This window comes from Netta rufina, assembly GCF_964035555.1.
Source record: "Netta rufina genome assembly, chromosome: 2".
NCBI classification, from domain to species: Eukaryota; Metazoa; Chordata; class Aves; order Anseriformes; family Anatidae; genus Netta; species Netta rufina.
In genome coordinates this window covers 121,381,407-121,403,842 of record NC_140124.1, presented here as the reverse complement: position 1 = coordinate 121,403,842, position 22,436 = coordinate 121,381,407, and the positions used below count along the sequence as shown (strand labels likewise).

Genomic DNA, 22,436 nt, shown 5'->3' with positions numbered 1-22,436 from the left:
TAGGTTGGAATAAAACTTATTGGTTTCCAAAAGTTTTACACTTTACATAACATTTGCATCTGGGCATAATTATAAAATCAGAATAATTTAGGTAGGAATAGATATGTGGAAGTCATCTGGTTTGGTCACTGCTCCATCATCCCTCACTCCATACACACAAAGCAGCATCAACTTTGAAGTTGATTCAACTTCAGAATTAAATCAAGCTGTCCAGAGTCACAACCAGATCTGAATATCTGCAAGGATGTGACAGTGTACTGCTGTCTGAGTGCATATTGCAAGTTGGCAGCAGTTCCAGTGCTTCTGTGGTAAATGTGAAACTGCTGCTTTACTTTAGACACAGCACTCAACAGCACCTAATATTCCGTGGACTCGGAAAACCTGGCCATATGGTGACACACAGCTTTATCACAGGAAGCTTAGCTGATTCGCTGAAATGCTACAGTTGTCCAAATTTTGTTCTTTGGGGAATACGCAATGGATGGTGCTGCAAAACTGCTTGATGTTCTAACTAAATGTTCCCAAATGGCTTCTCCTTTAAAAAGAAGACACGATCAAATTACTCTAGACAAGTACACAAGTCCCCAAAATCAGAAAAGCAAAAGTACAAAATGATTAACTATGTAACAGACGTATTGACTACGGGAGATAACAGAGCTCCATCAGAACATCTGATGTTTGGAGTATTTTTTTTCCATTAAGGAAGAAGTAGGTCCAATATTCGCTGTAAAATAAAGTATAATGGGAAGACAGCTGAATGGCTGAATTGCTTTTTTTGTTTAAGTCTTCACTTAAAAGGGCCAAATATGATCCAGCTCATGGTAGAAGATGATAAATAATATTTTCAAATTGGCTGGGCTATATGAAGTGCACTCTAAAATATATAAAGAACTTGCCGAATACATTTTATTACTGTTAGTTTTCTCAGAGATAACACAATGATAACTGATGAGAAGACGGAGAAAAGGAAAAGTATAATCCCTATCCTTAAAAATATAGTAAATTACGGAGTAGTGAGTTTTATTTGTACCTGTGTTTTCTGGAAATTTAACATAGCCTACAGTTTCTAAGATGCTAGGCAATGAAAAAGAAATTATTATCAACCTACATGGATCTGTTGAGAACAAACTTTGTGAAATCAGCCTGATTTTTTCTGTGGAAAACTTGCTTGGAAGGGAAAAAATGGATCATATATTTTCATCTTTAAAGAGATTTTTGATAGTTTTCCATTTTATAACCTTAAAATAATCTAAGAAAGTAAGTGAAAATTTCGTGAAGATGAAGAAAGTAAGAAGAAGAAATGAAGAAAGTAAGTGATAACGTCATGAGATGCAAAACTGGCTAAATAACTGTATTGTAAGAATTTTGACCAATGGTTCACTGACAGATGAATTAACTTGGCTTTTGCTGGAGGGTTTATCCTCGACCACAGGGCAAATTATCTTACAGATTTATAAATGACTTGTCTGCTAGATTAAAACATATACTAGCTAGGTTTATGGACAATGTGAAGACAGGAAAGATTGTAGTCATGTTAGAAGGCAAGATAGTATTCAAAATGATTTTGATGAAATGGCAAAATGGTCTAAAAGGAAGAATGTAATTCAGCATAGTAAGAAGATTTGGGAACCACATTTCAAGAGCAATGTGGGCCAACTGGCGAAAATGCAGAGGACAGCAGTGAAACAATCAGAAAACAAGGAAGCATAACCTTCCTCCAAAGCAGAATTTGAACAGTTTAGTCTGAAGAAAACTGTGGGAAGAGGTAATTATGATAACCAAATACATCAAGGGCTACTGTTGAGACAGGAGCTGCACATGAAAAAGGAAAATAAATGGAAAATGTATTGCTGTAAAAATTTAACATACACCAAGACTGCATCTAACAGTAGTGTGAATGAGGGTACAGATAGAAATGTCATGTGTCCAGATTGCTCTAACAAGAGATGAAAAACCAGGCTGTACCATTCCTAAGTAAATGTGTGTCTGGGCAAGGCATGGACATGTTTTCTAGTTGTAAGGAAACTTAGGCAGTAGAATAACAGGACTTCCATAACTGGATGGTTTTTTTTTATGAATAGGTTAGACAAAGCTATGGCTGATGCTGCCCTGAGGCATCAGTAATGGTTTACTTGATAGTTCCTCTAACCTGAATTTTTATGATTCATTACAAAAAAATACCTGCTCAGTAAATTGTTTTGGGTAGTCTAAGGCATTATCCTTGGGTAGTCTAAGGTTATCCTTGTACATTCAATAAATAGCAACACAATAGCATGCACGTGGAAGAAAACCAGAGTAATATCCAAAACTGAGAAAATATGTTTCTAAGTCACTGCCAGACATTAAGCAGAAATGGGCTTTTTATCAACTTTGTGATAAACTGCAAGCTCTCCAGACTTAAGAAATAGAAGCAGAGAACCTGATCACAGCAGACTTACTTATTTTATTTATAATCTGAGCTACAAGAAGGGCCACGGCAATCAGTAAGACTATCAGAAGTCAGATGATGCTTTAAAAGTATAATGCTGGAATGATAAGGTCAATAGAAAAGAGACCCTCACATGCAAAATATACCTTGTATTCATTCTCTTTTCCTCTCATTACTCTCCCTCCTATCCTGTCAGCTGTTTATTTTCTTCTATTATTAAAATCCTTGATAAATACTTTTTAAAACAACATAATACATATGTAAAACAAACATTGGACCTCATTCATAATAAACAAAAGGCCTTTTTGCTGTACACAATTTTCTGCTTCCAATTAATGAGATTCTCACACTTCAAAACATTATTTTAATTCATTATTTTAAAAGGTAAAAGGGTTGCCTCCTAACTTTGCAGGGAATAGTAGTAGCACAGACAGCAAGTACTTAGGAGATTTTTTTTAGCTTGAGCGCATTTCCTTTTGGCCACTTCTGAAATCAGGGTCAGAAGCAGCCACAAGAGATCAGACCTGGAAGTCTGGGACGGGGAGCAGAAGAACCCTTCCACAGTTCAGGTGGAAACAGTTAGAGACCTGCTGCTCCACCTGGACTGTCACAAGTCCATAGGGCTAGATAGGATCCACTCAAGGGTGCTGAGGGAGCTGGTGCATGTGACTGTTGTGCCACTTTCCATCATCTATCAGTGGTCTTGGTCATCCAGAGAGGTCCTGGATGACTGGAGACTTGCTAATGTGACACCTGCCTATAAGAAGGGTCGGAAGGAGGAAATAGGGAACCCCCTCGTAAGGGGGTGTCGAGAGGCAGGAGACCTTTTCTCCATTAACACTAGTGACAGGACCCGCGGGAACGGGGTTAAGCTGAGGCAGGGGAAATTTAGGCTGGATGTCAGGAGGGGGTTCTTCACAGAGAGGGTGGTTGCACACTGGAACAGGCTCCCCAGGGAAGTGGTCACTGCACCGAGCCTGTCTGAATTTAAGAAGAGATTGGACTGTGCACTTAGGCACATGGTCTGAACTTTTGGGTAGACCTGTGCGGTGTCAAGAGTTGGACTTGATGATCCTTAAGGGTCCCTTCCAACTCAGGATATTCTATGATTCTATGATTCTACAGGCCTGTCAGCCTGACCTAGGTACCAGAAAAGGTGATGGAACAGGTTATCTAGAATGCAATCACACAGCATGTACGGGACAACCGGGGTATCAGGCCCAGCCAGAATGGGTTCATGAAAGGCAAGTCCTGCCTGACCAACCTTATCTCCTTCTATGACTGAGTGACCCACCTGCTGACATAGTCTACCTAGTCTTCTGTAAGACCTTTGACACAGTTTCCCGTAGTATTCTCCTGGAGAAGATAGCAGCCCATGGCTTGGACAGGTACACTCTGCTGGGTTAAAAACTGGCTGGACAGCTGGGTCCAGAGAGTGGTGGTGAATGGAGTGAAATCCAGCTGGCGACCGGTCACCAAGGGTGTTCCCTAGGGGTCAGTGTTGGGGCCCATCCTCTTTAATATCTTTATTGATGACTTGGATGAGGAAATTGAATGCAGCCTCAGCAAGTTTTCAGATGACACCAAACTGGGGGGAAGTGCTGATCTGCTGAAGTGTAGGAAGGCCCTGCAGAGGGACCTGGACAGGTTGGGTTGAAGGGCAGAGAACAATGGGATGAGGTCCAACATGGCTAAGTGCAAGGTCCTGCACTTTGGCCACAACCTCCCCTTGGCCAGTGCTACAAGCTTGGGGGGGAGTAGCTGGAAAGCTATGCAGAGGATCTAGGGGTGCTGACTGATGCTTGCCCGAACATGAGCTGGCAGTGCGTCCAGGTGGCCAAGAAGGCCAACGGCATCCTGGCTTGTATCAGGAATAGTGTTGCCAGCAGGACCAGGGAGGTGATCGTCCCCCTGTACTCTGCTCTGGTGAGGCTGCATCTTGAGTACTATGTTCAGTTTTGGGCCCCTCGCTACAAGAAGGACACGGAGGCCCTGGAACATGTCCATAGAAGGGCTGCGAAGCTCGTGAAGGGCCTGGAACACAAGTCCTGTGAGGAGCAGCTGAGGGAACTGGGGTTGGTTAGTCTGGAGAAGAGGAGGCTCAAGGGAGACCTTATTGCTCTCTACAACTACCTGAAAGGTACTTGCAGTTAATTAGTGATGGCCTCAAGTAGTGCCTGGGGAGGTTTAGATTGGAAATGAGGAGACATTTCTTCTCAGAAAGAGCAGTCAGGCATTGGAACAGGTTGACCAAGGAGGTGGTGGCGTCACCGTCCCTGGGGGTGTTCAAGGAAAGGTTGGAAGTGGTGCTTAGGGACATGGTTTAGTGGGTGACGTTGGTGGCAGGGTGATGGTTGGACCAGATGATCTTGGAGGTCTTTTCCAACCTTAATGATTCTATGATCTGCCTCCAGACAGAATCAACTGTATAAACAGTACATTCTTGATCAAATACTCTTGTAAATGAAATTATGATTTCTCTGAGAAATGTATTGTTTTCATAAATAAATAAATAAGCAGTTTTTAGCCCATATTTTTTACAAGCAAAAGTAATTTCCAACTGAGGCAGGGCATGCAAAAACATGCACCATCTAAACCAGAATAATAATTTTTTAAATATTTTTTTTTAAACCAGAATAAGTCTTTTCCCATAAAATTAAATCAGGATATTTCTCTTATTTTTCAAAAGAAGGACAATCAAGCTAAAGCTTTCTTCACCTGAATAAATGAAAAAGTGCAACTGTATCTGAAAACACCATTAAAACTGTTCAGGTTTTGTCTTTCTTGATGATAATCCCAACTGCCTCAGTTCTTACCACTCCCTGAGATAAGAACTGAAATGATGTATATTTCAAAATTCTTGACTTATGTTCATAGAAAAGTGCCTGTTTATTACAGTTTCTCAGTTTCTTCTGGTATTTTAGCACATTGCTGTAAAATGCTTTGGTTCCAGCCCTGAGTTGCAGGTTTGGCTCACAGCTCTTCCTCTCTTGTGAAAGGTTAAGATTGCATCTATAATATGCCTCTCCTGACACCTTTGGAAGGATTTTTAGACAACGATTCCAGAAACAAATGAGTTTCTACCCCGCCAAGTAAAAGTACTAAATGTAAAGAATTTTGTTAATATAATGTTACAGTTGAGATTTTCAGTCAGGCACAGTCTAGCAAATTATACCTCTCATAATAATTCTAATAAAGTATACTTAAGTGTCTGGAGAAAAAAAAAAAAAAAGACAAAGGGAAAACACAAACAGCATTGCAGAAAACTACATTTGAAATCAATGAGATCTCTGTTCCTCTGATTTCCAACAGATATTGGTTGTTATTCTTGTCTCAAGCCCATCCCATGCCTCTTGATGTATGTAACCACCATCCACTGTCAATGGGTCTTGCCTTGAAAGGGGTACAATGGTCATCTGAGCAGCTGATTTGCTTGTCCTCTAGACAATCATTAACCATAGGCTCCTTCCTTCCTTTCTTTCTTCCTTTCTTCTCTCCCTCTCACGCACATAAAAATGATGAACATATCTGTGCTTTTGTTGGCCATATCTTTGACCCTTACCAATACCCCTTCAAAAAGAGACATAAAAACCTGTTCTGGAAAGACTAGGTATTACAGGACTATTCTGAGTCTTCTCTGCAGCAATAGCTTTCCACTAAAAAAAAATAAATAATAATAATAAAAAAAAAAAAACTGTGAGGGTCCTGCTGCATCCTGCTGCATTTAGGATCTTTACACTTTTCAAAGTTGGAAAAGGATGGAGGAGGCAGAGGAGGTAGAGAGACAAACACCCTAATTAAGGTAGGTGGCAGAAGCAGCTACTAAAATACACTTACTTCAGACCAGTGACACCATTATCAACTCAAACTCTATTGAGAATTTAATAAAATCTGGGGAAAATATTTGAAAACATGATTGTGTGAAGGACACTTACCACCAAGCATTCATCTGTCATCTCTTAAAACTGATATTCAGCAAATATAAATGACCATCACTCCATTTACATTAATGGGTTTACAGAAGCTAGAGAGCCAGAGAAAGTGAGTTTTGAATGATCTAATAATAGAAAAAGCAGGTGATGATAAATTCAGCTGTATCATCACCATACACCTTGTTGCTCATAAATAAACAAGAGTGGCACAACCAAACTTTACCAAGGAAAAAATCTATCCTCATGCTGTGAGAAAGTATGAACGCTTCAAGCTCAAGTCTCATTTTTCTGAGAGTTTGAAAGCACCAGACAAGAAAGGCTTTCAAAAAGACAAATGGTGATCATGTGCTTAAGACATGAGCCTGGGATTCATGAGTCTGGGTTTTTTTCCTGTCTCTGTCCGAACTTCCCTATGGCCTCATGCAAGGTCTTCTACTCGCAGCACTAGCAGTAAAAGGTTACAAACCCACTTTTGAGTGTAGCTGTAAGAAACAGCTCAAGGATCCCAGAAGATTAATAATAGTCTTCAAAAAGGACAGAAAAAAAAAAAAAAAAAAAAAAAAAAAAAGATCAACTAAGCAGGAAGGGTTAAAATTAAATGTCTGTTTTAGCTTTATGACTGGCAGGGTAAGAAAGAATCTTTAAATTAACAAAGCAAAACTGGTGTACATAAAATTAGTCCCACATCAACTAAATAATAATGTGGAGGTTTATTCCACCAATGGCTTCTGTGTAGAGTTTTACAAAACAAAACCTCAGAAATCAAAATAGCAAGAGATTTCCATGGGAACTCTGGAAAGCATAAGGCAATTTCCAGCCCAGTTCAGAGCATCCACCCCCCTCTGCTGAGCTTCAACCACAGAGGGAAGAAGACAAAAACAGTCAAGATGAAACCAACTATCAGCAGCAGGATATTAACCCAGCAGTCTTAAGACTGCTGGATATACTTCTCTTCTATCCTTATATTCCTCTCAATTCTTACCTTTCACCTAATCCTAAAACCCCAGTACAGATGTATTATGGATTAAGACGGTCTGTTCCATTCTGCTGCCCAAGAATTACCAACAGAAGAGAAAAACCTGATTGAGCTGAACAACTCATGTTCTCACCAAAAGAATAAGCTGGAATTCAACAAAGCAATAACTATGGACCCAGTCTGTTCACCTAACGTATCTCTTTTCTGTAGCTGCTTCACATCCAGAGAATGTCAATGAACTATATGCTTTCACATGTTGTTAACTCACCATGTTTTTCTGCTGGTTTGTCCTGACCCAGCTGCCATGTTGGGGTGAATATCCCTGATTATATCAAAGAACCATAGGATGGTTTGGGTTGGATGGGACCTTAAAGTAGTTCCAACTTGTGTGCCACAGGCAGGGACACCTCCAAAGCTCTATCTAGTATGGAAGGTATCCCTGCCATGGCAGGGGCGTTAGAACTAGATGGTCCAAAATCTCTGCACAAAGACCCTATTACCTAGCATCCCTATCTTCCCACATCAGAAGGGATTGAGGCATGAAATCCAAAAATGAACCTATGGACTGTGTATACCAGCTGCATTCCTGATCTGGTCAGTGGGGTGACTCCAGCTTGTACTAAAGAACTTAGTTTCAACATAGTGCTGGAGAACTAAATTGGGTTTCTTTGCTCACAGGAATTTTAGAATAGTTTTAAATAAATAAATTTGGTGCAACTGTCAGGTTTCAATATACTTAGAGGTTTGTTTGTTTGTTTTTCTCCTTCCCTCTTCTGTATGCTAATCCGTAATTTTCCATGCTCTGATTTGGTTGGTTTAATCATCATGATGGGGGATCTAAATCAGTGGAGTCCAAACTTTGCTTAGGGTTGTTCAGTGATGAGAACACCTTAACAATTTTGACCCTCTGGTAATGAGTCCTCAGTCAGAATTACCATGAAATACCTCAATGTCAATAGCTAAAAAACTCAGATACTATATCTTTAGAGAGACACAGAGTATCTGTCTAACAGTGTTAATTTTACTGAGGTACATATCTCTTCCAGACTGGATCTGATTGCTTTGCCTGTAATCCAGCCAAGCCCAGACCAGCTTCAGTCCACAAGTTCTGGGGATGCATTAGCCCAGCACTGTGCCAGAACTCCATCATTCTCAGCAGGCTTATTAACCAGGACACCACACCATGCTAACTCCATTGTTCCCAGATGTGAACTGGCTTACCTCCCACCATCTTAAAGCAGCAAGATCTGTAACTTAAAAGTTCTTTGAATTCTGTATATCTGCGAAAGAATGACCAGTGACAACAGCCAGATAAAGGCTCACCTTGCCATACAGCTAACATTTCTACTGCAAAATTATAACTGCATATAAATATGCATTCAAATAGGACAAAGGGAGATATTTTATAAAGACTATGTATGAGGCTTGAAGACATAATTATATAATAAAATGACCTCAAAATCTGAGGTATTTTCTTGCTTATCCACAAATCAGCATATATTAGCTTCTGACATTTGAAAGGCTTTTGTTCCCAACTAATAAAATGAGAGTAGAACAGACCTTGAAAGCATCTTAAAGTAATGGAAGATTTAATAAGAAAATGGATAATAAGATACTTTTAGTCTAGCAAAAAATGCCATCATGTTAATAATAGATGACCAGCACTACTCAGCATGATGTAGGGGATCTGTGAAATGTTACAAAGCTAAGTCTCGCGCTAGTGAAATGCTGGCTGGTAACACTGACAGAGTCAGTACGCGTGAAAGAAATCTTCCCTGGAGGATATCCAGTGGGTATATCCTCACCCACAACACTTTTAGATTATGAAAGGGTACTAATTTTTGCAGGCTTCCTAATGGTTCAATGACTTCATCTAATGGCACCTTCTAATAGTGCCTGCACTTACAGAGCCCAGTCAGTGGCACAGCTGCCTTGGTTATATCTCGATCCCCCAAGGTAGCGATGCTCGAGTGGAAGGCAGTCAGCATCCCTAACTCCTGCTGCTCTCAGAGGTTACTCACTCCTGCAAAGGAGGTGCTCCACATTTGGCACAGCCAGACTGGCAGGCCTCTGATAATTTGTGTACCATAAAGACAGAGATTATCCTTTAAACTCCAATATAATATATTGCTTTGTTTTTAAATGAAGGGAATTATTAGCAAATGGACTGCTTTGAGAATTACTCTTCTGCCTAGATAGTTGGGATCTACTGTTAGTCATGCTTTTATCATTTAGATTAAAAGGTACATGTAAAAAATCAAAAGTTTACCACCCAAGAGATTAGGATGTCTTCTTCCTATGATGATATATATGGTATAATATCTTAGCCAACTCCAGTTAGCAAAAATTAAATTAAGCAGATGGGTTGACAAAAGTAACATACCAATAAAAGAATTCACAGTTCTTTTTGTACAAATTAAACAGTGCTTCTATTTAACAGCAAAAAGAAAACAAACCTTTTCCCTTCCTCAAAGTTGTCCTTTCCCTTTATGCAGTTGGTCAGTTTCAGCATTTAGGGAACATTTACTTATTTTCCTGTTCTCCAGAATACCCTAGGAGCCTGACTCCCTTCTTTTTTTCAGAGCCTGTGTCCAGAAGTGACACTGTAAGGGGGAAATCCCCAGCTAAGCATGCAGCCAGTACAGTTACAGGTATCTGCAAGTCTCATTCTGCAGCAGAGAATTCCAGTTGATCATGTCAGGACTCAAATCTGTCAACACCTGAAAATAATCTTTCCAAAAGAGAATTTGTAGTTAGTACATTCCTCCTTAAACAGAATGATATTTTTGCCTTTGCAGTGACTTTTACCACCCCTAAATCACTTTGCAAACAGTATGCAACTAAAAAATAATGTAATCTCCAACTATGCCCCCACCCAAATATAGAGAACTTGCCTATCAAACTGCTAATACACTCATAGTCACTTGTGGCCAATACAGAAAAGGAAGTATGGTAATTGTGTGCAGAAACATGAGCAAACACCAAGCAGAAAAAATGGACCAGAATTGGGACTCCAGAGACTCTCTGTAGTGCCTAAAGAAAATCATTTAACATTTGCATGCTTCCTTTTCCAAGTGCACTACCTGTTTTGGTTTATAAGCACTTTAGGCAAGGTGTATCTCAGACACACATCATAGTCTATAGACAACCTTAGCTGCACTCTGCTTCTTGTGATTTTTAAAAGCACTAACCCAGTACTGGATCTGGGGCATTAAATACTCAGCTTCTCAACAGATGAGTAAGCAGGGTGAAACCCTAGCAGTAATGGAGCACTCCAGCATGTCTGGCACATGTACAAGATGCAGATCAGCCTAGAAACCCAACTACAGCCTAGAAATCTCACAGAAAACTAAGAGATTCACGTGACCAAGAATTTCACAGGTCAGGTATCCTAAGGCAACCAAATATGTAGGAAAGCAAAATAACACATAATGAAATTATTATCAAGGGAAAGGCCAGAATCTCCATTGCTAGTAAGACCTTGGATTAACCTTGACAGTCTTCTGGCCACAAGGCTCTGCAGAAACAGTTCATCAGCTTTCAATGCAAATAAGTATCTCTAAACTCTAAAGCCTGGAACCTTTCATGGCTATAAAAATGCAATGAAACTACTTCATATCACTCTTTCACAGAGTCATAAAATGGTTTGGTTTGGAAGGAACCTTAAAGATTACCTAGTTCCAACTTCTCCATACTCTTTATAAGTGATGCAAGCTTGTTAAATATGACTAAAAGAGGTCACAGGTAACTTTGTTCTCCAGACATCATGAAATATATATTAAAAAAAAAACTCCCTTTTAAAAAGATATAAATAAAAGCCAGGGTACGTAGAAAAATTCATCAGAGCAGGGTTCATACAGGTTTAGTGCCTGCCCCACGCTTGTCCCACAATGAACAAGGAGCACGCAGCTGTGTTAAATGACTCAGTGACCTCCTGGTGTGGCTGATCTTGTTCTTGTTAAGAAGGCTTCAGGCACCCTGCATTAGTGCTGTGCATGAAGACCCCACATCTCAGCTACATGAGTGATATTGTGAAAGAATCATCTGTGTGCTCAACTGATTACAGGTGCACAGACTAACAGGTGTAACTTGTAACAATTAAAATCTAAACACACTTGACTACAGCTACTTAACTAATGAAAAAAATACATGTAGAGAAATGAAGGGCTTCATCACTTTAATTCAACTTAAATCAACTTTGGCACTTTGTGGTTACTTCTGGTACCACTCAGTCAGCTTTGGCTTTCATCAAACCACTATGATTAAATTATACATTAGTAATACAACCTAAAGCCATTCATGGCATCCAAAATACTTCAATACACTTAAACTCATTCGTGACATTTGAGTGAAGTTTGGTTTAGGCTACTGTCATCCATACATCTGATTTGTCATCATGAATTCAGACTTGGAAGAACTTCTATTCCCTTCCAACACCCCTGTTGAAAGTCCTCTGACAACAGCATTACAGTAAATTATACTACTAGCTCATTTATCATGTATCACTCATTAACCACTCTTCACACTGCCTTCTCCTCTAAACTAACCAGACCTTTTTTTAATGTTGTGCAACCAGCACGATGCAAAGAACCACAGCTAACTGTGGATAAGACTAAACAAAATTCTATTCCTGTCGTACAGATGTAAATCAATCAGATAACAACCCTGCCCTTGGTTTTCCTACAAAGGAAGAGAAATGGACCACAGTACTATACATTCATTTCTGTACATCTTCGATTTTTTTTTCTTACGCTGGAAGAGAAGTTGAAGAAATATGTATGCGGATCCTTGGACAGGAGACTTATCCTTGTTTATGGAAGTGCTCTACTCAGCAGCACTGATTACTTTGTTTTAACCAAGCAATTCTATCTGCCATTTGTAAGAGCAAACATTTTTGCCATTTATCACAGTTCACTAGAATGACACTATTTTAGCCAAGGGTGTGATAATGGGACAGTGCAACCACAGAAGTGAAGAATACTTTCAGGAAGGAAGAACCTTAAACCAGATGTTCACTGGATCAATTTACAGCTACAATTAAATTTTAAGTTTTACTGATTTGGGATTAGGGCGAACCGGGTCTGAATCCTACTTTAATAAAGCAGATGAAGATCAGAACTTGGAACTTGTTCTGAAATACTTGGGAGGAGAGATGGGAACAAATCATCTGGCTCAGGAAAAAAGGGCTCTCAGACAGAATGGAAATAGCATATAATTTCACAGCTAAGCACTGGAGCCAAGAATTTTATGTTGATGAGAACAGAAACAGTTTATCAGAAGAAAGATGAAGCTGAGCACCGATCAGCAACTGGTGCCAACTGGAATCAACTGGAAACAGTGGGAAACACCTAAAATTGCTTCCAAATGTGGAGATTTTTTTTTTTTTTTTTTTTTTAAGATTCCTGAATGCACATGTTAGTGGATACATTGAAATGGGTACCTTAAAAACATACAGCTGACTGACTAATATCTGACTTAATCTTCAGCAACTCAAGGGATCTTCGTGAGGAGACCATCTCTTCAGTTCTCTGAGTAGAGTAGCTCCATCTGTGTTAGAGGGCAGAAAGGCTTTTGAGGTTTCTGTGATGTAAATTATTCACACAATCTGTAGGAGCAGCAAGGTTTCTATTCCAGTTAAAATCTAAACACACTTACCTTGACGATGTCTACTTAATTCATGGAAAAAAAAAAAATAGAGAAATGAAATACTATTTTCTCTGTGCAGAAAGACACGGTAGGCTTTTAGCTGCGGGGAAAAAAAAAAAAAAAAAAAAAAAGCTCACAAGCAGAGGCAAAACTACATATTTTTTGTAATGTTATTCCTACATTATCATGCCTTATAGTTTCCAGCTTGAGAATGTTTCAGCTTTTTATTCCTTGATTATGGCGACTAAACTTCCTAAATAAGTTTTCTCAACACGCTCTATTTTAACAGAATCCCATTTCTGAAATACATTTAGACATATTATAAACTCCTTCCAATCCATCTAAAAATCTGTCTAATTGTTTTGTTGGTGGTAGTTTTTTGTTGTTGTTGTTGTTTGTTTGTTTTATGTTGTTTCTTTTGTAGGGATGTACAAGGCTTGTATTCTATTGGAATTTATATGCCTACTCATTTCTACAGAGGCTCATGCAGAGCTTCAGCTGCACCCTCACAAGTTCCAGGACTTTGCTTACATGAGATTGCAGGGACTGCTGACAGGACAGTGAATCGGCATTGTTCCCAGAACAGTACCAAATTTTCAAGGCTCCACCAAAGGAAGAAACTAAAGTCAGGTGAGAAAGACTGCAATTCTAATCTCTCTAATAAATATCATCATAATACAGTTGTGCTTCTTTGTCTTTTTATTCAGAAGATCTGACAAGAGCAATAAAATACAACAGTTGAGAGGTTGGCTTATTATCAGCAACACGTTAGATAAGATAAAGATTATTTTCTCAAGATCTTGCTTTCAGTGAAACCTTAGAGAGGAACTCCTCCTACACACACAGTTAACTTTCATCTGTGCACTGAAGAGGGCTCCTATGTCTCACCTTTTTTACACTGATCTAAACGTACCTTTCTACAATTCATCTCATGCTCACACATAATCTCCCTCACTATAAACGCGCATCAGGATCTTTCTGTTCATAGGTCACCTTCCTTTACTTTATCTGTAGCTTCTTTGGTGTGTGTCAAAACCCTCCTTAGGAAAATTCCATTTGACTAAAACGTATGTTCTTTATATATATTTATACTCACTCTCTGCTAAAACTTCGGTCCTGATGAAATAAAAAACCTCATTCGCCTTTGGAGAGATCTATGGAAGAACCAACTGTGATTGTTCAAGAGTCGCACTCAACATAAGTAATTCTTTGCCAATTATCTTTCTTTTGCATTTCACAAAATTTTCCATTTCTCTATTTCTTGATGTTAATTTCTGTAAGAGATATTTGTTTGGCAAACCCCACTTGTTTGATTAAGTAGAAAACTTATTTTTTCTTTCTTTTCACTGTAACACTGGCATTTGCTAGTTGGAAGGGTTTTCTGCTGCTTTTGCTTGAACCTATTATTACGAAGAGCCTATATGTAAAAGAATGACTTTCAGGGACTTTAATGAGAGCTGGAGGGCATTCAGCAACTCATAAGAACAAGTCCCAAATCACCACAGCATTAAAAAATCCATCTGAGCTGGGATTACATGCAAGGTATGGCAGTGTTTGAAGAAAGACCAGATGATAAGGAAGTATAGTAAAAAATAAAAAGACTAAAAGACTAAAATAAAACCTTTTACTACTTTTTTATTATCAGGGTCTTAAGCACTCTGTATGTTCCTGAGATCAGAGAACAGTGATTAAATCCAGCTTACCACTGTCTTTTACGGACCTGCCAAAGGCACAGATCCTTAGCAAGATCGCAAAGATTTCACTGGTCACACACAGGGAAAAAAAAGCCCATGACATGCTAAAACCTGTGATAGTGCTGCTGGCACTACTCTGTCAGGGAATTGTGGATCTTGCCAAGCGTAGCATCTGAAACCTGGTGGCGTACCCTTTATGAAGATGCACATTAACTGCTCTTGATAGATGAGGAGAAAACTCTCTCATCTTAAATGAATCTAAGTAGCTTCAAGATTTAAAGTGAGACATTTTCCATTCCCTACTACTGAATTTTATTTTCAAGACAAAACGTACTAAATAAAAAGCAAGAAATATTCTTCTTATGAAAAAAGATGAAATTCACACAAAATCAATGTTTTTCAAACATTATTTTTCATTTTTTTTTAATGTGACTCATAAAGGTTACAAATGCCTCCCTATGACACCATCCCTAGTGAAGATATCATTTTCAGCATGAGGAAAGGCAGTGCAAACTTCATCACTCTGTCCTGCTAGCAGCACTGAAAAGATGACCTGAAGAAAACACGGGCAAAGATTGTTATGGTCTTCACAATACCATGCCCACCTCCTTGATCCTCCTAGTAAAACATAAAAGGTAGAAATCCGGACTAATATGGAGATGTTTTTATATTGACACCTTATCAAGACTGCTAACATTTCATACAAGCTATAATGACTGCTGCCCTCATCTAACTTGCAGTGCATTTCAAAATGTGACCTAGAGGTGAAAAACTCTGTATCATATTATCACCCTCTTGAACTACACAGTCACTTATTACTGCTTCTCATCTAGACCCAAATACATGCAGTTCAGTTCCCCATACCGATGAAAATAACAGGCACTCTGCCCCCAAAATGACTACAGTCTTGCTTAGCAAATAATTACAGGACAGAATGAATAAAATATATATTTGCTTCATTACAAATGAGCTCAAAAAATCTGGCATACTATATTGTATCACAGAAATACTCTTTCTCAAATTACAAATGACAAGGCCATCATAGGTACTTGTTATTTAATTTAACACCTTAGTTTGGTGTTCAGAGATACAACTGCATAGGCCATTTCAAGCCTATTTCCACAGTATTGCACTCACAACAAATTAAGATAGTTCCCTCAAAACAACCTAAATTATTGTGTATCTCAAATACCCTCCTAATAAAGAATTGAAGGCCCTTATTCTTTATGCTTTTGTAAAACGGCATAGTCATAAGGTAACCTAAGTTGAAAGAGATCTCTGAATGTTACCTGGTAAAACTCTTACTCGTGGCACGGACCAATTCAACATCACATACACTTCAAAGTTAGATTAGGTTTTTCAGAGCTATATTCATCTGGGTTTTAAAACTATTTAAGAGCAGAGATTCATCAGCTTGCCTGAAAGCATGATCCAACATATGGCTGCTCTTACTATCATTTTTTTTCCCCACTAACATTTAAGCAGAACTTCTCCCTAGCAGCACTAGGTGAATTGCCTCTCCCCCTTCCATTGTGCACACCTAAGAAGATCTTACCAATATTTGCAGAGAACACATGAATTGATGCTGAGCCTACTCAAGGGAACTACAAAACTTCCACACACTTTCCTTGTGCAATATCAGAGCCAGTCATCTGTGCAACTGGTTTGATTCTCTCTTTGGTCACCTAATCAAGAAAATTATTTTATTTATGTGCAAAAGTAACTTGGATATCACAAAGGAAGTAAGATGCAAACCTTTTACTTGAAAAACTAAAGAATAGTGATTTTATTGCTTATTTGTCAACTTACCAGATTGGCCCCAAAACTAAAAGGACCCCCTTTACACCTCCAAGATGCATGAAAGGTACATAAATATTGGAAAACATGTTCTAATGTTATCTAGTCTTACAAGTTTCTATTTCAGATCCAAACCTCACAAGACCAGCAAGGTTTAAACACCACCCATTCAACTGCTGGTGCAGTCAATCTCATGAAATCTCTAGGCATAAACCTCCTCTGTGCTCAAGTTCTGCAAGTCCTACCCAAACCCCATTTGGATCCAACAATGCCACCCTTCTAAATTTTAATGATTTTCAGAACTGCTATCTTTGCTTCCCAGACCCCAAAATTTTGGCAGAATGTAGCAGATCTTGAAATAGAAGATCCGCTGCATCTTCCGATACTCTTAAAATAAATATTTCCAAAACTTCCTGTTCTTATAGACAGAAAGGATAGCTGCATAACTCGATTTTCAGTGAATCAAATGCCATTATTGTGGTTAAAATCTTGACTCGTTAACTTCATCACTGTACAAAATATTCTGTATATTTCTATATGACAGAAGACTGTCAGTCACTGTCAGAGCAACAAGGGATGGTAGAAAAATATCCTGCTGTGGTGAATAAAGCCTAAACCAAAGAAACAGTCACATAGCTTAAGAGATTCACCTAGTTCAAAATTTTCAGATAGCCCTGCAAAGTCAAGGTTTCTCAAGCTCTGAATTCCCAACTTCAGAACACCAAACTGACAGAAGTATTGCTTGTTATTCAGGGAGGAGGGGATTTCCCTACTGAGGCTGAATTTCTGGTGTATGGAGTGGCTAAAAAAAAATAAAAAAATCTTCTAACAATTTTGTAAAATAAACCAAAACCAAAGCAAAAAACACTTATTGGTGGTTGTTACTCTTTTGTTTCTGATAATAGAGCTCCTCAGAAGGATATTATCTCACTGTTTTTGGATTTCAACTTGTAAAGACGAAACTCAAGCAGTTGTGCTGGATGCAGCGTATTACTTCTAATTTAACATTAAGTGCATTCACACATCCACAGCACAAGTGCATCAGCCTCTCAGGCACAGCTACTAGGAACAGTTACATGATTTGGGGGTGTCATTTGAGTCACCTGAGCAAAACACCACTCCCCCAACAGTATGTGAAGCATCCTGCTAACAGCATATTGTTCAGGGCTGAAATCCTAAGTCCCCTCCATCTCTGTTAGGACAACGTGCGCTCCCTCATCCTTTACCAGTGGACAGATGCTTCATCTGCTGATCAATGGGCCAGTGATTCTGTTACCAACATAAAAAAGATGCCACAATTTACCGGTTCAAAGATTTTACTTTCTCAAATTTATCAAACCTCTTGAACCCCTGAGCTGTTAAGTGAAATAACTGTGATCTGTCAGTTCTAACATACAAGCATGGACAGGCAAAATCGTAACATTTTCAGAAGGTACATTAGCAGAACTTAAAGTTTCCACCTTAATAAAACATTTTTGAATGAGATTAAAATCTATGCATGGCAAATACCACTTCCCCACATAACTACTGAAATTCCACTATGTATAATAATAAATGGGGAAACATTACCTTTTAGTTTAATGGATACAGCCTCAACCCACAGAGTAAGAATTTACAAGCGTCAGTATAATTAATGTTAATGGCAATCACAAACATAAACCTTCTGAATATTAAGAATTTGTTAACATGACCAAGTGCACTCACCAGGCAGTCACTTGGTCAAACCATTAATACACAGAAGCTTTTTATTACCTGTGTGGTCTGTTGGCACAAAAACTGTTTGGAACGCAACAGGTTAAACAGAGAATAGACTCCTTTATGCCAACAATTAGGAAAAACATACACTTTTAAATCTGAATCTATATAATGAACACAGTGCAGCAAAGTCCAAGGAAAAACAAATGAAATGCGATTTTCAAAGCAAGGAAGCTTCCTTAGCACCTTCCATTTATCTTCCCCTCACTGCTCTGAAAATCTCATTCATGACCGCTGTTGTGTACAGTTGTTTGTGTTTGCATATCTGTGTACTTCTAGGTACCAAAAACTTCCACTTTCTGTAAAATGAAATTACCCTGCAATGGTAGTTACTCAGAAACACATTTTCAGAGCAGCATGAAGGTTTCCACAGTGTGACACATATTAACATCAATTGGATTCACACAGCTAAATCTCTCTGCAATTCTTTGCCAATTTACCCCTTCCAGAATTTAATATTTTTTGAACTTGCTTTATTTTCCAAACATTTTCCTGTTACAGTATTTTATGGCATGATGGCTACTCTAACACAGGCACCATCTCTGGCAGCTGCTTTAATTTTCTAGTACAAGGGAGGCCAACATCTCTGACTTCTGATGGCACTAGTAAGACTTATGGCTGTAATCCAAAGGGCTCATATATCCTTATGATATATTTTTCAGACATATACATAGCTCCTAATAATCCTAATGACAGATTTATGTGCAAAACGATATGCACACACTTCTGAGTTCTCAGCTTGACAACTTTGGAAATGGCATATGCTTCACTCGGGAAGAGCAAGATATTGACAGAGATCACGGGGTTTAAATGCATGGGGGGGACAGGGAGAACACAGTACTGTTCTCCTTCCACAAAATTCCCTTGGCTTCCAGAAGGAAGAATCAACCTGCAGAGGTGCAAGGCAACTGTTCAGGAAACCCTGTGGTTAACAGCTTTTCCTGCAGTGATGCCACCCAGCCCACCCTCTCTGTGATTATTTCCAGAATCCTGTACCACACACAATGATAGGGATTCACTTTGATGAACACGAAGAATGAGATTATCATTAAATGATGTAAAATGAACTACAGAATGTCCTTGGGATTAGTGGATTCAATATTAAAATGTATTTACTATAAAATGGAAAAGCTGTCAGTCAGAAATAGACATTTTCATGAATCAAAACACAATTGAAAACTGGTGTTATTGTCATTCCACATCAAAGTCCCCCAACAGACAAAGAGCATTGAAAATCACAAACAAATCTTCTTGAAGTTTACACACTTTAATGCATTATTGTTAGAGAACGAATATTTTATACACTGTCATGCAACAACCATTGTTTGTTTTATTCCAGCAACATGCAGAGTAGGCAAAAGTTAGAGAAGAAGCCAGTTTCAAAGAATCACGAAGCTGTGCTGCAAGGCCACTGCATACTGTGTATTTCTTTCAAACAAGAAGCAAACCTTTGGTGTGAACACGTTTCCAGGAATTTGGCTTTTCACTTCACCTCATTTTATATCAAAGAGAGCCTACACAGTATCTGTATGCTACTGAAGGTGTTGCCAACTGTATTCTATAAGATCTGTCTTCCTCAGGTGACATCTAAAGGTTAATCCTAAGGTTCAGGCAGAACTGCTCACAGACCCTTTTCTGACATGACTAGAATATGACTAGGACGAACAATTTTAAAATATATGCCCAGCTTTATCTTTTCCTAAAGTTTTTACTCTAGTTGTATAAATCACCTGTACTTTTGAAATGCTAGAAATTAGCACAAGTATTTTGCTGTTACAGTACTTCATCTAAACGTTGTCCACACGCATCTTTCACCTCTCCATAACCGGATGCAAGGTAAAATAAATCTCGCCTAATGACAGTAATGTCTGGGATGTAGTTCTGTTGTGCATGCTTTATACCCGTGACCTCTGAGATGTTAGAAAAAGATCTAAAACAGCCCGTGGTGACAACTTCTACAGGCACAAATTGAACACTACCACCACTGAAATCACGGAAAGCGCCTGAGTTCACGTGTACCAGATTACACCTTGGATGTAAAACATGACTTCTTTTTTTAAATAAAGCAAAAGCATTTTGCCAGACAGGCATTTATCAGTGCCTAAAAGATATGGATATGACAACCATGGAACATTACTATAAAACAGGTAAGTACAGCAGAAAAAGCTACGTATTAAAGTCATTTCTGAAAGTTGTGAGATCATCTGATAGGTCTTTTATAAAACAGGAATCTTTTTCTGAAAGATTTTATATGCATTTCTCTGCGGATTATGGTGGCTATTCACACTTTACTTCAATTTTTATAGCCTCCAAGTAATTCTACAGCATAGTAAATACAGTTATTATAACCTTCGTAACCGGTAGAGGGATATATTTGAAGAAAAAGGGGCTGTTTCTCCTCCCACACGCACTGAAGTAAATCAGGAGCAATTCTCCTGCAGTCAATGGGAGAGTATCTGTGAAACTGACGCAAAACAAGAAAAAAACAAAGCCAGAAACGTACAAGCAAAGCTCTCCTAACCCTATGGGCACAAATTGCAGGTCTCCTCTGCCTTCTGGTGAGGCTGAATCATTGATGCATCTATCCCACACTTTGCTCCATCCCGTGAAAGGGAATCTCAGCAGGGTCCAGACTCTCACTGAGCACAATGGAGGTAGGTACAGCAGCTCGGGCAGGCTGAGAGCCTGGCATAAAGCCCTGAGAATGAATGAGGATTGTCAAGTGAAGTGATTGTACGCGTTGCATTTCAGCACGTTGCCCCTGAAACACAGGGCGTTTCTGAGCGCTGTAACAGGAAACTAGGAAGATTAGAAAACGATTTAGGGGAAAAATAAAAATAAATAAATAAATAAATAAATAAATAATCCCACTTTTTTTCTTTACAGACACAAGGACCAGCACTCGTCTTAGGGAAAGATCATGTGGCAAAACGATGACTCTGAGTCACTAGAAAAGAGAAAATCTTTTAAAACACTCTCGGGACCAGGGACGAACTGTTAAGGGAAGAGCACTATTTTATCATTCAGCTAACGAGCCCGAGGAAGGATGATCACCGCTCGGTGCGGTTTCGCCTTGACAACTCTTTCTCCCCGAAACAGATACGCCAACTTCGGTAAACAAAGAGCAGAAGACGCATTATCCTCCCTCCCGCCTCGGGAATATTTAACGAGAAGAAAAGGAAACCCGGGAAAGTCGCGGACGGGCGGATTTCGCCCTTCGGGAGAAGAAAAAGGGAGACGGGCAGAGGATGGCGACGGCGTCCCCGAGCACCCCCACACGGCCGGGGGGGAGGCTCCCCGGGGGGACACCGCCAAACTTCGGGGGTCGCGGGGCGAAGAGCGGGGCCGTCCCCCTTCGCCGTGCCCTGTGGAGCCGTGCCCCGGAGCTCACTCACCAGCTGCAGCGAGCAGAGGAAGATGAGCGTGCAGCGCCCCGTGCAGCAGCCCATGGTGGCAGCCGGCGAGCCGCCGCCGCTCCTCGCTCGTCCCTCCCGAGTCGGTGCGGCCCCGGAGGCGAAGCCTTGCAGGAGGGGGTCACCGCATCCGGACAGCGCTGCCGCGGCCCCCTCCCCTCCCCTCCACCTTCTTTCTCTCCCTCCCCTGCTTCTGTGCAAGGGGCGGCGGAGGGCAGCGCGGCCCCGCGGAGGAGCAGCCGGCGGCGGGGGGCTCTGCCCGGCTGCGGGGAAGGGGCAGGGGCCGGGGGTGGGCGTGTGCGGGGCGGGGAGGGAAGGGAGAAGAAGGGAGGGGAGGTGTGGGCGTGATGGTGGGGATGGGAGCGGTGGAGGGCGGGCGAGGGGAGCTGAGGGTGTGGGGACGGGGCAGCAAGGAGCGGGGCGCTTGTTGCGAGCGCCCGGGGAAAGTTCAAGGGACTCGGGCGGCTGAGGCGGGGCCCGCAGGAGGGGCGAGGCTGAGGCACCGGTGCCCCGGCCCCTTCCCTCGTCCCGCGGTGCCCGGGGGTGTCAGGGGCTACTTTGGGGACCCCCTGCCCGGGCTAGGAGCCCGGGTGGCTTCCTGCCCTCCTCGGTCTCCCCCTGAGGCGGCGCCGTTGTGCCAGGGGCTGGCGGTGCCCGGCTGAGGGGCTCGGCTCCCTGGGGGCTTCTCTGTTGGAGAATAAATAAATCTGTAAATAAATCTTTTCTGAGAAGGAAAAAGGAACATTTTCTGCAAAGAAATCCGCTGTGCGAGGAGAGGGGTGAATAAACCACAGC

The 22,436-nt window shown here is 40.4% G+C and overlaps 1 protein-coding gene across 1 annotated transcript in view; it reads right to left on the bottom strand.

The window, feature by feature from the left end:
* NKAIN3 (sodium/potassium transporting ATPase interacting 3) overlaps positions 1-21,677 on the bottom strand; it is a gene marked incomplete at both ends in the record, with an annotated part of 372,961 nt that extends 351,284 nt beyond the window's left edge. Inside the window, one exon of the mRNA XM_084282732.1 lies at positions 21,624-21,677. Coding sequence (XP_084138858.1) covers positions 21,624-21,677 — 54 coding nt within the window. The remainder of the gene's footprint in view (positions 1-21,623) is intronic.
* Positions 21,678-22,436: the final 759 nt, after the last annotated feature.